The sequence below is a fragment of the Triturus cristatus genome, chromosome 4_1 (assembly GCF_964204655.1).
Source record: "Triturus cristatus chromosome 4_1, aTriCri1.1, whole genome shotgun sequence".
NCBI classification, from domain to species: Eukaryota; Metazoa; Chordata; class Amphibia; order Caudata; family Salamandridae; genus Triturus; species Triturus cristatus.
The window spans coordinates 1,179,127,206-1,179,145,333 of record NC_140585.1 but is presented as its reverse complement, the minus strand read 5'-3'; the positions used below and the strand labels follow the sequence as shown (position 1 = coordinate 1,179,145,333).

General features: G+C 47.3%; 1 protein-coding gene across 13 annotated transcripts in view; it reads right to left on the bottom strand.

Moving 5' to 3' along the window:
* The window catches only part of LOC146856305 (ultra-long-chain fatty acid omega-hydroxylase-like), a 200,101-nt gene that overhangs the window by 91,346 nt on the left and 90,627 nt on the right, over positions 1–18,128 (bottom strand). For 3 of the 13 annotated variants that reach the window (XM_085654404.1, XM_085654405.1, XM_085654406.1), the window contains exon 3: positions 984–1,128. The exons of 9 other annotated variants lie outside the window; for them this stretch is intronic. In XM_085654404.1, the coding sequence (XP_085510530.1) occupies positions 984–1,128 (145 nt within the window). Of the gene's footprint in view, positions 1–983; positions 1,129–16,465; positions 16,611–18,128 lie in introns of all 13 variants that reach the window. One more of the 13 variants, XM_085654411.1, reaches the window with a different exon arrangement.

Here is an 18,128-nt window from a genome sequence, read left to right as displayed (position 1 = left end):
CTCCATTAAAAAGGAGAAACATTAAAAGTATACTTTTTTGTGATTAAGGAGCTTGTTGATTGCAATTACGTGTATTCCTCGAGTGGTGGTAGTGTTAGTGGTATTTTTCGTGACCAAGAATGGGCCAAGGGCCTCTTTATGGAATAAATACAGCTAGTGGTAAATTGGTAAATTACACCCTACAGAGCGATAAAATTGGTAGTTTGGTATTGCTATTGGTAGCAAAATGATCACGTAATAATTATATTTTACTACTAGCAAAATGGCACAACCTTCTGCAGCAGGTGGAACACATTTCATGCTGGTGTAAGAATCATAGGTAAAACAACTGCGCACAAATTGTAAGCGGCTTATAGTAGTGGGATTAGTGACCTTGTGACAAAAACACTCCTTTGACATCACTAGAGTGTATGGTGACGAAAGCTAATCTACATTTTCGGTTGAGGCTGATGGTTTTGATATATACAACCCTATATAAAAGATGTTATTTCAGATGGTTAACATGATTTGATAGAAAAGAAACAACCACCGCATTTCTCCCCTTTTGCAGAGGGTGGTACACTACTAGAGTCAATAATTACACCTGACTCACCACTGATCTCTTTCAGGCTCACCTGCCAACGGATCCACTGTCAACAGCAATCTCACCTCTGCCAGGCACCACCACCAAGGTTCACCCTAGGTGCCACCATCAAAAATATCTAACAACTTCTGCTATCACTTATTACCAGTTTCATGCACATCTGCCAGCCGTAAGCACAACTGTCACCAGTAAACTCTTCACTTCATCTTGGCAATGTTGGCCCAGGTTGCCCTTAACATCGTCCGCCTAGTTAAATTAAGGGTTACCTCTCACATCTCACTCTGCAGAACACGGGTACAAATCTCAACATTGATCACCCACGACTGAACCAAGAGTACCACGGTCTCATACAGCCTTGTGTATCTAAGGCGCCACACACTGTGCAGCACGGCTACTGTACCTGATGCAGTCACCAAAGGCTTGACGTACTCCGGGTGAACTACTGTAAGAATAGGCATGATGGGTCCCATCCACGTAAGGATGGTGTGGGGGAAGGTTTTCACTAACCCAGCCACTTCTTTCATCGTCTCCTCAGAAGGTACAAACTGGAAATCAACCATAAAATACAAAACAAAAAGGAATGGTGCTTCTTTCTCCTTATGTTGCCACTGGCTATACCTAATAAAATTGCTGAAAAGATGGTACTATGTGATGCGGACATGCGCAGTTCATTATACGGAACACAGTTTGTGCAGGTAATATAGCGGACTCTCGACGCATACAGTCGGAACCCTCATGTACTGGTGATTGGAGTAATGGAACAATGAACATACTGTGTGATGCAACTTAAACATAAGAAGTCCTGAATGTTCCAGCGACATCCAAGTTCGTGATAATATTCATCATTCACAGCAAAATAACTGAGCTTTCGGGGAAATAGAAAGAAACATATCACTTGCCATTTCTTATTCATTTTTTGTATTATTATTGGGAGCTGATGATGTGTCAGAGGCATCATATTTAGATGAGTTGAATGTTTGGAAAAGGATCATAGATTCAGGGTAAAATGTACATTTCCCTCAGGAGTGTAACTTGCAGTGTGTCTCAATACTTACGCGAATGAAGGAAAGTGGCCGGTGAATGTAGCACATCGCCATGTAGCATCATAGGTTTGCAACTTTCAGAACCATTCGCTGTCGCCAAGAAAGGGGGAAGGGGCGACACTGTTAGTCTGGGACTGGAAAATGAATTCTATTCTTTCTAGTGGTCAGTATGTACCAATGGTGTCATTCAGCATGGACATGGTAAAGGGAATGCCTTTCCCAACATTCCTAATTGTATGACGCTGAGCTCTATGGTGCTAGCCTAAGGAAATATCCAATCACAACAAGGAGCGGAGGAGGAACTTCCTGTTTCCTGGCTTTGGGAACGCAGGTGCCTCACATGGGGCGCATTAGGAGCGCATCTGTGAGAGCCACTAGTTTTACTATTTAAAATGCAACATATAAATTCATCCTTTGGGATTTGCATCTAGGCACATTTTTAAGTGTTTAATGATCGAATTCTAATTGTCCATATATAAAGCGAGTCCATGAACACCAGCGGGCCCACTTCCTGTCCAAAGCAATTCAATGCGCTTGGATTTAAGAACTGCAGGCAGCAGCGTCCCCTTTTGCTTGCTGCCTTTGTGTGGCTGGCAGCTGTCCTCCAGAAGGGCTGGGATCATTATTCTCATTTGATTTGGCTTTGTGCAGCCCCGAGGGTGGACGCTACATGTTGAATCGCACATGAACCAGTGGCAAATTCCCTGTGCGGTGGCACAGTACCCCCTTTCCTAGTCAAGACATCTCAGATCTCACTTTGTAGTCCTCCGCACTGGTTAATCCTCAGCCACGTCTACTGGTTGTTTCGGACTATGGGTCAGAGCTGCTCTACATCTTGGTTTCAGATTAATTGCACTCATCTCAAAGATGCTTAGAGTCCTCAGACTCCCTGTCGCTTGTGTTTCTTGGTGTGATCTTTGGGCTGTGGTTGACGGGAGCACTGGAGCGCGTATGAATTGCCTCATTACTTAGGTGCTCAGCCTCCTGTGCTCCCTTCTCTAGCCCCATCAGTGCTGGACCAGCAGTCCTGAGCACTGTTGGTCATTTTAGGTACAGGGCTGCTTTAACGCTGGATATGAACGGTTTCCATGTGACCCATCACCACAAATTTGGGTGCAGCTTCTTAGAGCAATCGTTGTGAAGATCTACACAATGAGGGATCGCTCTGTGGTGTGGATAACTCCTGTGATTGATCTACTGTGATATTTTATCATTAGGTCTGGGTGGGATTCTGAAATTTAATAGTGTGCAGCCCCCTCGATACATCCTCAAAACATGGATGACGGGGGTCAAGGCCCATCACCCTAGAACCCTAACTTTAGTGTGAGTAATAAATGGATAGTTATTGTAAATCCTTGTTAGAAGTTTTAAAATCATGCACAGTTATAATTAACATTAAAATATGAGTTCTAAACATTTTAAAATATATGAGAGCCAAAGTTTCTAACATTACTTATCACTGCTCGAATCCACCATTCGATTTTGCCCTGATGGATGGAGAGGTTTCATGACTGCAAGGCCGTCAATATGTAGTTAACACTTTTGAAATTGTCCCCTCGTGTTCGGCGGTTGGATAGTAAGCCAAAGTTTTTTTTCCCGACCCCCCAACCTCCTAACTTTAGACACTGCTAATTTGTGCCGGTGCTCGGCACCAACCTCTAGGCACCTGCACTTCTTAATCAGACTCTATATACAACACAATGCAGTGACCTCCATAACTTGTCCTTCTCCATTTGGCGGAGACCAACAGCTGAGTTTTTCTGTCCTGCTCAGATTCGGCACCCGGTACAGAGCTCTTCACCTGAACTTCAAGAGCTCCACATTGCTATGTGGTGAACTAACAAGTGAAACTAAGCAGCTGCTAGGAACAGCCCAAAGTCACCCGGTGCTGTGCATACAGCAGTCTGACGAGGGGAAAAAACAATGATCAACAGGCGGCTCTGCTAGAAACAAACATCTGCTCCATGAATGAGCACAGGACCTGCTGTCAGGATATGGTCCGGTGTCAACATCGGTGCATTTGTCCCTCATGAGTCATCATAGAACTTGGGCCAGAATTGACCCACTGATATGTACACAAGCTTCACTGTCATCACAAGAGCCATGAGTAGATCAGAATTATGGCATTTGAGAGGCTATTTTTATGAAGACCATTTCCCATTTCTTATCGCATCTCAGCAGGGCACAGCCACTCATGACCTCAGAAGTCGCCTTCAGAGAAAAATATGGGTTTCAGTTCCTTCTTTTGTCCCCTGGTGTTTAACAATTCGGGGCCATGTGCATTTTTTTTCATGCCAAGAAGCCTTTGCGACATCAAAGTGAGAAATTATGTCAGAGAGAATACAACGACTAGTCTTATTGATAGGTACTCTTTCTCGCCCCTAGTGTATAGATGGAATATTTGGTGTAGAGAAGAGGACGTAAACCTCCAGGGTGGCCTTTGATTAAGCCACTCTTCCACAAATGCACACGCAGCTCAGATTTGAGATGACTGACCTTGCTGCAAGGCACATGAGAAGAAGCCGTGTCGGCCAATCAGTTGCAAGCGTCGAATCAAAGAGATGCAAGATATCCACGACCAAGGAAGCATCCATACTCCCCCTTAACACCTCCAGGATGGTATGTCTCCATGAAGATACAAAATGAGAGGATGCTCAAAAAGAATCTTTCTGCAGGCATAACATCACATGCATAATAGGAAACCACAACTCTCTCTACAATGGCACAAGGAGGAAGACTGAAGACATGAGTCAGGAGGCACACGCCGGAGGCATGCATCATCTGGCAAAACGTTTCTCTACCTCTTTCAGCGCAGACATAAATCTAGGTAAAGAAGGAGGGTGGTCTTCATATTCCTTCAATCTGTGATCAAAGGAATTATGTTATTCTGGGGGACCTGACATACAGCCACCAATATGGTCTTCCTGACAATAAGGTTATTACCACTGTCAGGATGTGTAGTGTAAGTGGCAATGTCGTCTGTGGTAATGCAGAGTAATCTGTTGATGGAAAATTTACTGCATTCCATGGGAAAATGCCAACTTTAGATTATCATCAAGCTCTACATAAGGCCCTCCACCTTCATAGGATAGATTCTAATGGTATATAATCTATAGCAAGGAGGCTGGGCGACTTGCTCATTTCATCATAATATTTTGTGAGCATTTAGCATCTCAAAATTGAATAATTTTAAAGGTGCCTCATTGTGTTCAAGAAGCGGGGTTTGAACTATACATTCAACCCATCCTGCAATGTTAAAAGGTATGGATTTGGTTTCTATTGTTCTGATAGAATAAGAATGTTTGCTGATAGTCATTTTTGAGTCTATTGACAGAACCTGGGGAAATGTTTGGAAGAATAGGGTCTATTGTGGAAACTCAGGAGGATTTTAGAAGATTAGGGTAGGGCCTCCGCGAGACGGAAAGACTGATGCCTGAGAAGGGTTGCCTCTGTTAAATTTGTAAACAGTATAAGCAAAGGGCGCTCCTTTTTTTTTTTTTTTTTTTAAAACTTTATTTTCAATGTTTTTTAACACATGAACATACAGCACCTCATACATAGTATACATTGGGTTCAGTGCACAACCAAGAGCGATACAGAGTACTTGGGACATAATAAAAGGCAGGCAACGATAATGCAGACCCCATCAATTAAAGCATCTCCGCACTGACATCTCGCGACATTCTCAAGGCCATCCCCTCCCCGCCATCCTCCAACAGCCTCCCACCCCATGTAATAGCAGGGAGAATCACAGTACCGTCCCACGGCATGCAGTATTCGGTGCGTCTCAGTGTGCGTGAGAGGTGGGGGGGGGGGGGGCGGGGGGGGGGGGGTACCCACTCCTCCAGAGTCCCGCCATCAATGAACCGTACATCAGGTAATTAGTTAGGCGACCCAGTCACATCAGCACCTCCCGCTCTCAATAAGTAACAGTGCAGCGGAGCCCATATATCAGCAGGTCTCGATGTAGGTGGTAGGAGTTCAGAGTATGTGGCAAGTTGTTCCTGACAGTAAGTGAGGTCCTGCAGCCATTCCTTAAACTTGGGGGCCCTTCCCCTGCCCCATCTACATGCAACTCTCCGCTTGGCAAGTAGGAAGGCGAGCGCCACGAATTTACGGTACGCAGCTTGTATCGGCTCTACATATCCCAGGAGCGCCAGAACAGGCGAGGGTAAAATCTCCGAATTAATCATTATGGAGAGGGCCTCAAATACCTCACTCCAGTATTGGTTCACTGCATGACATTCCCACGCCAAATGAAGAAAATCCGCCATAGGGGCGCGACATCTATCGCATCTGTCATCTTCTCGAAGGCGATATCTATAAAGCCGAGCCGGGGTGTAGTACACTCTATGGATATATTTATAATGAATTATTCTGAGGCGACTGCTTGCAGAGATGCGATCTGTCTGCTGCAGGCAGAACTCCCATTGCTTGTCTGTTAAGGGAGCCTGCAACTCCTGGTCCCACTTCTCCCGAACCTCCAGCTGCGGGGCAATGACCAGGGTATGTACCGAGTTATAGATCCTAGAGACCAACCTAGCGGGGGCCTCATCAAGAAGGATGCGCTGTAGGGGAGCCACAGCGTGGGGCTCATTCGGGAAATCAGACGTTAAGGCCTTAATCCCTTGCCGAAGTCTGATGTATAAAAAGACCTCTAGAGGAGAAGGTTGGGTGTCACCGCATAAATGCTCCAGCGTGCGGAATGTACCATTATGGTATAGGTCTCCCCATGTCCTAACATTGAGAGAGCCAGACCACCTACGGAACCCTCCTTCCTGCAACAAGGGCATACTAGGGTGATAAACAAGGGGCAGAAGCGGTGCATATAACATAGGGGCCTTCAGTTTAGCAGTGATTTTATTCCAGGCCATCACAGTACTCGCCACTGTCTCTGCCAGCGCATCCACCCCCCGTAGCGGGCTATACAGCGCACCCTCTATGGGTACCGGGTGCGAAAGCCAATGCTCAGCAGCAAGTTGGGGCATATATCTCGGCTGGCGAATCCAGAAATAGGCGTAGTGGGCCTGCGCTGCTTGGAAATAGAGCTCAAAATCAGGTATCCCAAACCCACCCTGAATATAGGGCCGAGTAAGGACCTCCCATTTGATTCTAGGCGACTTCCCTCCCCAAACCAGTCTGAGGAGCTCAGTACGGAGGCACCGAAAAAAATACCTGCCCGGATAAAAGGGTATATTTAAAAATAGATAAAGCAGCTGAGGTAATATTACCATTTTTATCAATGACGCTCGTCCCGCCATCGAGAGGGGGAGCGTTATCCATCTAGTAATGCAGTCAGAGATACGAGTCATCGTTGTTCCATAGTTGGCTCTCATTAACTCATCTTTGCCCTTTTCAATGTGAATACCCAAGTATTTAAAGTCTCCCTCACTCCAGGCGAGGGGGTAGTCCAGCTCAAAACGCTCAGTAGCTGCAGTAAGAGGGAAGATCCGCGACTTGTTCCAATTAATCAGAATCCCTGATAGCTTGCCAAATCGGATGAACTCCCTCAGAATCGTATTGAGATTAGCGCTGGGGTCTCGTATATACAGAGTAATATCATCCGCGTACATAGAGATCAAGATCTGTCTTTGAAAGCATCTCAATGCCTTGTCTTTATGGTGTTGCCTAAGTTTAGCTGCAAGCGGCTCCATAGCTATGGCGAATAGAAGGGGCGATAAGGGGCAACCTTGACGGGTTCCCCTGGAGATGGGGAATGCCTCAGAAAGAGTACCATTGATCAACACCGTGGCCTTGGGCGATGTATACAAGAGTCTTATCCACGAGATGAATATGAGTGGGAACCCCATACGTTCCAGTATGTTAAAAACATAATCCCACTCCAGGGAGTCAAAAGCCTTCGAGGCATCCAAAAACACAGCAGCCATGGGGAGGTCCCCGTGTACGGAATTAAGGATCGAGAAAAAGGTGCGCAGGTTATGGGAAGTCGCCCTGCCGGGCACGAAACCTGCCTGGTCAGGCAAAACCAGGTTAGGAAGGAGCAGATTGATACGAGTAGCGATTAATTTCGCCAGTATTTTCACATCACAATTAAGCAATGAGAGGGGTCTATAGGAGTCACAGTCATTTGCGGGCTTCCCGGGTTTAAGTAAGGACGTAATGAGGGCCATGCGCATCGATGGGGGCAAGTGGCCCGTCTCAAGTGCGTCCTCGTATACCTCGCGCAAGACGGGAGCCATAAACTCTATGTAAGTCTTGTAGAATTCTATTGGTATTCCGTCTAGACCAGTCGCCTTGCCCGATCGCATGCGCATGATTGCCTCACGCACCTCATCTAATGTAAAGGGGGTGCTCAGGAACTCCCTCTGGGCATCACTAAGCCACCCCAGGGAGACATCCTCCAGGTACTCCTGTATCTGCAGGTCCCCCGTACGCGTTGACTTGTAGAGCTGATGATAATGCTCCACAAACGCATTAAGGATAGTTTTGGTGTCGTTATAGACTCTCCCCTCCGCTTCCCTAATTACGAAAACGGTAGTGGGAGGCCTTATCAATCGGATCGTCGCCGCAAGAGCTTTCCCAGGCCGTTCACCCTCTCCATAACGTCTGGCAACCCAATGTTTACCCCTAAACTTCAGCTCCCTAGTGGCCTCATTCGAGTAGTCTGTCAGTTTTTCACGTAGGAGCGCAAGTGTAGAGTCATCAGGCACGTCAGCCAGCGACCTTTCCAATGTCTTAAGCTCCGTTTCCAGCGCACTCAAGCGTGATAGTATGCTTTTTAGTACACCAGAACCTTTGGCGATGCAGATACCCCTTAGGGTCACTTTAAACGCATCCCATATAGTTTCCACTGCTTGTACCGAGTCCTTATTACGTTTAAAAAAATCGAGACATTCTTCCCGCAGTTCTTCCTGAAATACCGCATCAAGCAGCATACGTGGTTGCATACGCCAAGCTGTCACTGGGGGCCCCAGGTCAGCCGCTCGCAGTGTGACGCGGACTGGCGAATGATCCGACAGGGTTCTAGGTAGATGCTCTGCGTTAGTCAGAGCTGTGTAGAAGGAGGGCGAGATGAAGACAGTCCAGTCGGGCCCAGGATCCGGCCTGTGCCGTGAAATGTGTGCCCTCTCGAGCATCAGGACGAAGGCGTCTCCATGTGTCTATCAGTGTATGCTCAGCTAGTAATTCAGAAAACAGTGTGCGTGCTTTGGTGTAGTGGTGCGGGGCCGGATGCGATCTGTCTTTTTGCGGATCAAGCGTGATATTGCAGTCCCCTCCCCAGACAAGGCTCCTAGGGCCTAAGCCCACTATGATCGCATTTAGGTCCACAAAGTACTGCGGATCATCTACATTGGGACCATAACAGCAAATCAGGGCAACCGCCACCCCACCCAGTCTCCCCCACAATAGGCAGTGTCTCCCATGATCATCGCTATATGTTCCCTCCATAATCCAGGGCACCCCTCTTTTCACCAGTATTGCCGTACCCCTAGAGTAGGAGGAGGAGGAAGAGAACAAAGTGCAAGCCGCCCAGCGACAGGCAAAGGTGTTCTTAGCTTGCGGTCGCGTATGTGTCTCTTGTAGGAAAGCTATGTGGACATTATGTCGATCTAGATAGGATAATATCTGCCTCTTTTTTCTGGGGTCCCCCAAACCTCGCACATTCCAAGTTAATATGTTTAAGTCAGTGTCCGTTTTACCCATGCTTGCATCAAAAGGAATCCCATCCCACCATTATGTCACCCCGCAGGCCATTAGCATGCGTGCGTATGTGAGAGCCCAGCCCCGCCCGTCGCCCCCTACGACAGTATGCTTCATAGTCTACGGTCTTGCCGGTGGTGCCACCCAGTAGCCTGTGGGCGTGCGCCTGCATCTCAAGTACTAGGAAGAGCTCTCTTCGCATGACCTCAGTATTCAAACCTGTACGCTCCCAGTGCAAAAAGACTGTAAAATACATGGTGCTAAACATAACAAGAACATTGCTAAACAATACCCCCCCCCATTCTCCAACCCACGAGTCCTTCCCAGAACATCCCTCAACTGGCAGCTCACCCCACCCACCAGATCGTGAGAGCAACCCCCGTAGATGAGGCATAGTACCAAGGGGGATGCAGAACCGTCCTAAGACAATGTCCCAACGTGATACAGGTCTTGCCAGTAACCAAATCTCATGTTGACCTACACCCCTCATAGAAGAACTCAAGGCTGCACCAGCAGACACTATCCGTATCACAGGTACATGCCACTGTCTGGTCACCAAGCAGTATGAGGCTATCTCAGAGAGACCCAGGCGCCCGCAAGGGGCATAAAACCCCAGGAAAGTCTCGCCCCCACCCCCCACCCACTGAAGCGTCCCCAACTTGCCAGCATCCCAACCCCACCCCCCACCCAGAACTCCCCACAACCCGCTCAACGTGAGCAATAGAGTCAATATAGTCATCGGGGTACTCCCCATGAGGTACAGCAAGAGGGCACCCGTAGCCACTCCCCAAAACCCGTCCCATCCCAACAGCAGCAGAGAGAAACGGGGGGGGGGGGAGAGGTGCCTGGAATACATTACCGCCACCATCCCAAATCCGGCCATAGCAGTTCCTTGTAAAGAGGCACTAGCTCGTGCCACTGTTCTATCAGATGCACCGCGGTGCCGCCAACACCGCCACATGCCGCCGGCACGGCAAGGAACAACGAGTGCCAGGTTAACCCACTAGGTGTCAGCCACATGGTCCTCTGCATCCCGGTCAGGTTCCCCATTCCGCACATTCTTAAGAGTCCTCAAAAAATCGTCCACTTGTTGCGGGTTGGTGAAGAAATGTTGTTTAGCTTGGTGCGTGACTCTCAATTTTGCCGGGTATAAAAGTGCATAATCAATTTGCTGTGCTCGTAGCTTCCTTTTGACCTCCAGAAATTTACGCCTCTGCTCCTGCACGACAGGAGTAAAGTCCGGGTATACCGTGAAGCTGACCCCATCACATGAAAGCGTCTTGTTCGTGCGTGCGACCCGCAAAGCTGCATCCCGGTCACGGTAATTCAATAGTTGGGCAATTATGGGCCGAGGCGGGGCGCCTGGCTTAGGTCGCGGTCCCAGGGAGCGATGCGCCCTCTCAACAATGAACTGCCGCGACAGCGTCTCACCTCCTACAGTGGCTAGGAGTATCTTTTCCACGTATTCCTCCATGCGTCCGGTATTGGTGGACTCCGGCACACCAACCACACGAATGTTGTTACGGCGACTACGAGCTTCCAACTCCTCGTTCTTTGCAGCTATGATCCTTAGTACATTATCCATTCTCGTGAGCTGCGCAGCCTGGGATGCAGCGGAGTCCTCGCGGTCAGATATCCTCCTTTCTGCTTCAGTGATACACTCCTCATGTGAGTCCAGTTTCTGCGCAAATGCGTCCACTCTCGATGACAATCGATCCACCTTATCCACGACAGTAGCAAAACCCTGCCTCATTTCTTGCATCAGCTGTCGTAAATCCGCCGTCGGAGGGTCAGCACTTGCCCCATCGGTCGGTGGGACGCTAGATCGTCCCGCATCCTGGGCATTACGAGTATCTTTCTTCGCTGCAGGGACCTCGAACGACAGCTTGGGCTGGCGGCTGTCGTGCTTACCCATCAGGAGCCGATATCGTGGGCCCACGGCCGTGATCAGAGGGGCGAGCCACCTGTGCCGTCCAAATCAGGGTCAAGGATGCCAGTCGGAGCAAAGCACCCCCACAGTGTCCACAATCAAAAAGTGCATGGGGGGAGGGGAGACTGCCACCACTGCGGGCTCCTCCAATGACGCTCACATGTTAATTGGGCCCCTCAGCAGCCAGGAAGCCTCACCATCCGATGGGCAGCAGGACCGGCAATGAATGTGCAGTAGTTCCCGGAGGGGCCTACGGACCAGTCTCCAGGGGCTCCCACAACCCGAATAGCCTCACGTCACAGTGGGACCAGCTCCCTAAAGTTGCAAGGCGCAGGGGTCCCACAAGTATGGCATGCGTCCCAGCGTCACCGTCGTAGTCTCCCTCACCTCTGCACGGGCGGCGGCGCGCCGACCCACCTCAGCTCCTCGTGGCGTCCTGTCCTCGTCTCGCCCGGCTAGCCGTCACAGCAGGCCAATCACCTGTGCCTCCAAGGCCGATCGAGCCGCACGGCAGATCTGTCCGAGTCTGCAGCCGTCACAGCCGCTCCACATCGCTCTCAGAAGCCCTGCGCCATATCTCGACCCCACCATGGAGGGGGGGGAGGGGGGGGGCCCAACGCGACCACCAAAAAAAACTGCCGTCACGAGCCCCGCCGCGGCCAGCAATCCGCCAGGGGCTCGAGTCTTCTCCTTCCGCCAATCCGGTCACAACAGCGCGGCGGGGGATCCCGTGCTGCCTCCTAATCCTCCGCCGCTAGCAGCAGCTCGAACCACCCGGCGACTCGGTCTCAGGCCGTCGTTCAGGCCTACCAGCCTCGTGGTGCGCCCCGGGCTATCGTGGACTGCACACCCAGTACCGCGCTCCACCGCTGCACAGCTCTGCACCCGCTCCAGCTTCAGACAGCGATATCTTCCGCACCGCTTATCCCACAGGTTCCAAACTTTCACCAAGCAACCTCCACAGCAGCAACAGCGGACAGCCGCGGCTTACGCCGGGGAATCGGTGGATTAAGGAGGATAAATGAAGGATTATTCTTCCAGGCAGCAGGAGCCTCACATCAGTGCGGCCATTCTGCTTGTGCGCCCTCTAGCGCCCCCAGCAAAGGGCGCTCCTTGCTCTGATTCCCAATAGCGTATGGTGATGATATTACCTTGGAATGTCGAGGAACACATGAAGTGCTACTGAAAAGCATGGTTGCGAGAGTGAGCACCATGATCCGCTAAGCAACTGGAGATGACAGAATTCTTGAGTGTCGAGACGAGGTACAAGGAGGCTTAAGGATGATTGCACTCAGACATGTTCACTTAGGAAGCCAAGGGATACACGCAAACCACAACAAATGGTCTGCATCATGAACTCTGTGCTGGAGCATTCAGGCCAATGACTGGCATAAAGAACATACACAGTTCAGCGGGCAACATGCAACCAAGGCTGCAACACCCACCACCTCCCAATATGATGAATAGCAAATCAACTCAAAAGATGCGTGACAACGTCTTCAGCAACGATGAGAAAAACCACGCCGAATGAATAGCATTGGAATGATCATCAAAGAACAAGGCTCGAAGTAGAAAAAACAAACCTACCTGCAACACATAATACGTAATACCTTTGATGACTAACTACCATCCAAAAAGAGACACATCAAGCACCATCAGATACTCTTCACTACCATGTAGGGAAAGTGTAATTCCCAATAGATGCAAAACCCTCATGCATGCACGCTGTGGAGTGTAATACTCGGCAAGCACACAACACACTCTCCGGAGCACACACCCTCTGGCACAAGGAGCAATGTAAGCCTCACCACAATCACACCACATGATGCTCTCTGGTATAGTAAATCTGCAGGAATACCGCACTCCTACAGCACAGAGCCATCTGCCACATACAAATCCGTAAGGTCACTGCACCCTCTCATGACATGTCAGACTGCACAACAATTACACCATCAAAGCAACTTACAATAGTCCCCCATGAAGCTGTCAATCATCTAACCTAGCATGGCCCATAATACCCGATAGCAGTCATGCAAAGTATATGCACTGCTTTCTAGATGCATACACCTCCTATTGACCATAGCTAGGATAGGGGTGTCTCCATGCTCAATCCCTGGGCTCCAAATACCCTATAGTGGTTCCCAAACTGTGGTCCCTGGACCTCCAGGGGTCCCTGACACAAACCCAGGGGGTCTGCATGTAGCAGTTTTAAAAACACTGCAGTTCTTTATACAATCAGCAGTTGTTCAGGCAACAATAAAGGTGTCAGATAACTCCAGCGATTAATGTACCTGCTGGAGAGAGATTGGAGTTTTGTCCAGTAACAGCTTTGACTCATCTAAGGTAGTGATGGAGCGGGTAGTTCAAAATTTTGTATAGCCCCCCCCCCCTATTCTGCATGTTTATACTAATTAGAATAATCTATTAATTTTAATAGTATTAATGTGTTTGCATGAAGTTTAATCAACATTACTAATGTATGAAATACATGTGGGATTTGCATTTTGCATGGCTAAATAATTTGTCATTAACATGTGTACGCATACTAATACTAGAAAAATAGAATATCGCATGATATATGTTGCTTTTGTGACGTTTTCGTAATGTTGCACCAAATGACATCAATGGGTGAATATGAACGCTTTAAATAACGCTATACGCTAGGTAATTACAAGCACATAGGGAAATTAGTGAGGGCTTAACATTTTATTTGTTATTTCTATGTATTAATTACTCTTTTGTGTTTGTTTCACTTAAGTTGTCCTTTGGGCCTAAAGTTAAGATGGCTGCCGACATAGTCTGACGAGATGGCCACCATTCCACGAGGTTCCGGACGAATTGCGCATGCGGAACAACATGTACCAGTGGCTTCGACATGACCCTACTCTCGTTGTACCCAAGCAAGGTCACGATGGGAAGCTCGCCAAGTACACTAACAATAGACTGACACAAGGAACCGGATGGATCATGTATAATGACATAACCTCTTGAACTGTGTGAAACCTCTCCGGTCGATCCTAACCGACCAATGGGAGAAGCCCAAATTTTCTAAAATGTATCTTCTTGACATTAGTTTTATTATAAAAATGACGGTAGAATAGAGAGGACGTCGTTGCGTGCTTTTCTTTTTGCTGATGACGGTGACGCTACGTGACGGCTGCGTTCCTGAATCTTTGACAGACTGAATTGCTGCCCATTTCTTTGATGAATCGAGGACTTCCTAAAATCTATGGGCACTGATAGATGCTTGCACGGCTCTGGTCGTTGTCCGTTCTTGGGACTGTAGCGTGCTGCATGAAGAACTTTCGAAATCCGACTGATTAACGACTAAATTTGATGACTTAGAGGACGACAAGTAGCCAGACTAAGTAAATATGGTGTTCTGTGATTTGCGTAAAGACTAATAAATTTACTAGATGGAACAAAATTCTTGCATTAATTAAATAAACAAAATATTGATTAACAAGCAAATGTGTTTTGGTCGTTTATTGAGAGAGGATAGATCAGGATCTTGAGTGTGTTTTAGCAGGACTAAATCACCCTACCAATCCAACTAAATGATACATTGATCACGTGGGAGGAGTATCTTAATGTTTAGGTTTATGATGGGTAGATATAAGGATTAACCCCTTCCACGCGGGGCGGATTCCCCCGCGGTGCTGACCGTTGCTTGCGCGGGCGTGGTCATGACGGAACGGTTCCGTCATGAGCACAGCTCAACCGACGCTCATGACGGAACCGTTCCGTCATGAGCGTCGAAGGGGTTAATGTATAGATGTGTAAATAATTTTCTCTCTATAGGTTATAAGGTATTCCTTTCATGTCAGCGCTTGGAACATTCATCTCTCCCGTAAGTGCAGACCAGTGAGAAGTGAAGTGTGAATGTTGGTGTTATGGGCCCCACCAATGATTGTAGGAGTGAATGTGTTAATGTGATATTTGGTCTTTGACGAAGGGAGGATATTAGGTTCGGGGTTTTGTCTTGATTCCCGTTACCCAGGTTTCCGCGCTGCAACAGTAGCACAAATGGTTAATATGCCTGCTGCCAAGAACGTGTAGCATGCATTTAAAAAACATTTGTTTATGTGGATAGCTCAGTGGGTTACTGCTTTTGTCACAGATTCTGTTGTTACTGTGCAGTTCATAAGTTACAATTGTAATCTAGCACGGTGAGCTATCAACTGCCATTAAAGAGCTGCATGCAAACTGCATGGTACATGTTAGTAAGTTATGTTTTTCCCCAGTCTTTATTATCTTGATGCAGGTAAAAAAGGTTGTTTCGGTAGAAATGAATTCTTATATTTAAAGTTAACGCTAACCGCTGTGTTATGTTTGAATCCGGAGTTTGTGCTTCTCCAGACCAAGCACTCTTAAAAAATGCCTACCAGTATGGATGACATGAATCCTGCACCTTGTAGTCCTCTTTGCCTCATATAACATTTTCTATACACTGATTTACACACGTATGATTCATGGTCTATGTATGAGTGTGCTGTAAAGTGCTCTGACACCCTACACTCGTATGATAGGTGCTATAACACAAATGAAATACATGTGACAAAGGGACTATGGAGAGATAAGAGGCACCTCTGGAGAGTGATAGTGAGGGAATCATTATAGAGTCCCAACAAAGATTGTTGTATCCTGGTGCACAGTAAGGTCATCATTTACTATGCTTTAAAAGAGACTAAAATTCAATATATAAAGACAAATGTGTTTAGAGTGCATCATTTCACCCCTAAATTTCTTGGGTAGGGGGAGAGCCCCCAAAGTCCCCTTTATAGTGGTCAGGCTCACTCGCTGAACTTTGTGTGCACCGTATGAGGATTGGTCTGAGAACATTTGCCAGGGCTGCTTTAGGTTTCCAGTCTGGCCCTGGCAGGAGCAGGAGCCTTGTACCACGAAATAAACCAAACATCGAAAAGTCAGTAGCCAAGATGCAGCACCAACTTTCCCATTAAACTTTTTCGAATTTTGCAACTTTTTGACATAAAATAATAAAGCCTTAATTAATTTGAGTATTTGTTTGGTGTGCACTTGTTCGTGTATTGTTTTGTGAATTACTGTTTTAATGTTTGAAATTTAAATAGTACAAATTGCTTAGGGGTTCCCGATAACAGTAGTGATTCAATGGGGTCCTCAGGAGTCAAAGGTTTGGGAACCACTGTTCTACACCAAGCCAACCTACAACCCAAATAAAAGCCATGCAGCTTAACCTACCCCATGCATCATCACAAGTTACTGTACCTGACGCGGTCACCAAAGGCTTAACGTACTCTGGATGCACAAGGGACACAAATGGAAGGAAGGGTCCAAACCATGTCAGGATTACATGAGGCATTGTTTTTACTCTTTCTGAAACTTCTTTCAACCCCTCTTCATCTGGATTAAACTAGAAATTAACCACAAAAAACAAAACAGGCAGCAGTTAATTACTGCCACATCAACCATATTTGCAGTGATAGTACCTTAATGCCAAATAGAGTGAGACACAGGAGGGTGCATCTTGAAAGAGTAGCTTTGGTAGGTGGCATGGGGTCTATTAATGAAGTTTCACCGGTTGCACATCTTGATCCACAATGATACATTGTACTTTCCTTTATTGTATGTCCCCCTCCTTCTCTTCCCACCAACGAGGCTGATGGCGTACGTTCTACAGAGTTTTATGGAAAACACACAACAGGGAACCGAAGGAAGATAAGAAGCAGGACTTCTAACTATAACTCAACATGAATGATAATCTCTTACACATTTGAAACGCTCCACACGACATCTTGAGTGATCCCAAGAAGAAGACTTACACTGGCTCACATGGACCTTTTGCTCAGAGAGAGGGTGCAAGTCATTGATAAACATAGGTGTCCAGGCTCAGAAGGAGGCAATAAAAAAGTTGGAGATACGTTTAACCGCACACTGTTGCTGAACAGAAGCTGCAAATGAGAACTGCACTGTATGAAACTTCAGGACACAATGACCTTAGTAAGCCAGAAAAAGGACACACGTCACAATCAATTACTAGGCTTGAAACCCTTATGCCCAACCCTAAGAAGAACAAACTTTACTCCTCATTTTTTTTTGCGGACATTGAGGAGCAACGGGGGATGGTGACCATGTCAGTATTTTGGCATACTAACACACGTCATCCATAAATTACTGAATTACCAAAAGCACTGACATAGTACTGATCCCCAACAGTAACTTAGGGCTTTCAAGAGGTTAGAAGGTGACAAGTCAGAGTTTCAGAAGACACCATAGATCAATGTTTTACATGAAGTACTAATACCAAAATGCAATCTATTCTCAAGAGGATTCCTCGACTTGACGTACTCTGGATGAAGTACCAAAAGAATAGGCATGATGGGTCCCAGCTGCGGATGCTTCTAAACACCTGCACTTCTTAATCCGAGTCTACATACAACACAATGAAGTGACCTCCGGTACTGGTCCTTCTCCAATTGGTGGACCAGCGGAGTTTTTTTGTATGGCTCAGATTCACTGAGCTTTTCACCTGAACTTCGAGTGTTCCACATGGTTATGTGGTGAACTCACAAGTGAAACTAAGTAGCTAATAGGAACAGCCCAAAGTCACCCACTGCTGTGCATACGGCAGTCTGACGAGGGGAAAAACAATTATCAACAGGCGACTCCGCTAGAAACTAACATTTGCCCCATGAATGAGCACAGGACCTGCTGTCAGGATATGGTCCGGTGTCAACATCGGTGCATTTGTCCCTCATGATTCATCATAGAACATGGACCAGATTTGGCCCACTCACAAGCTGACAAGCTTCACTGTCATCACAAGCGTCAAGAGTAGATCAAAATTATGGCATTTGAGCCTGTTTTTATGAAGACTGGTTCCCCATTTCTTATCGCATCTCAGCAGGGCGCAGTCGCTTACGACCTCAGA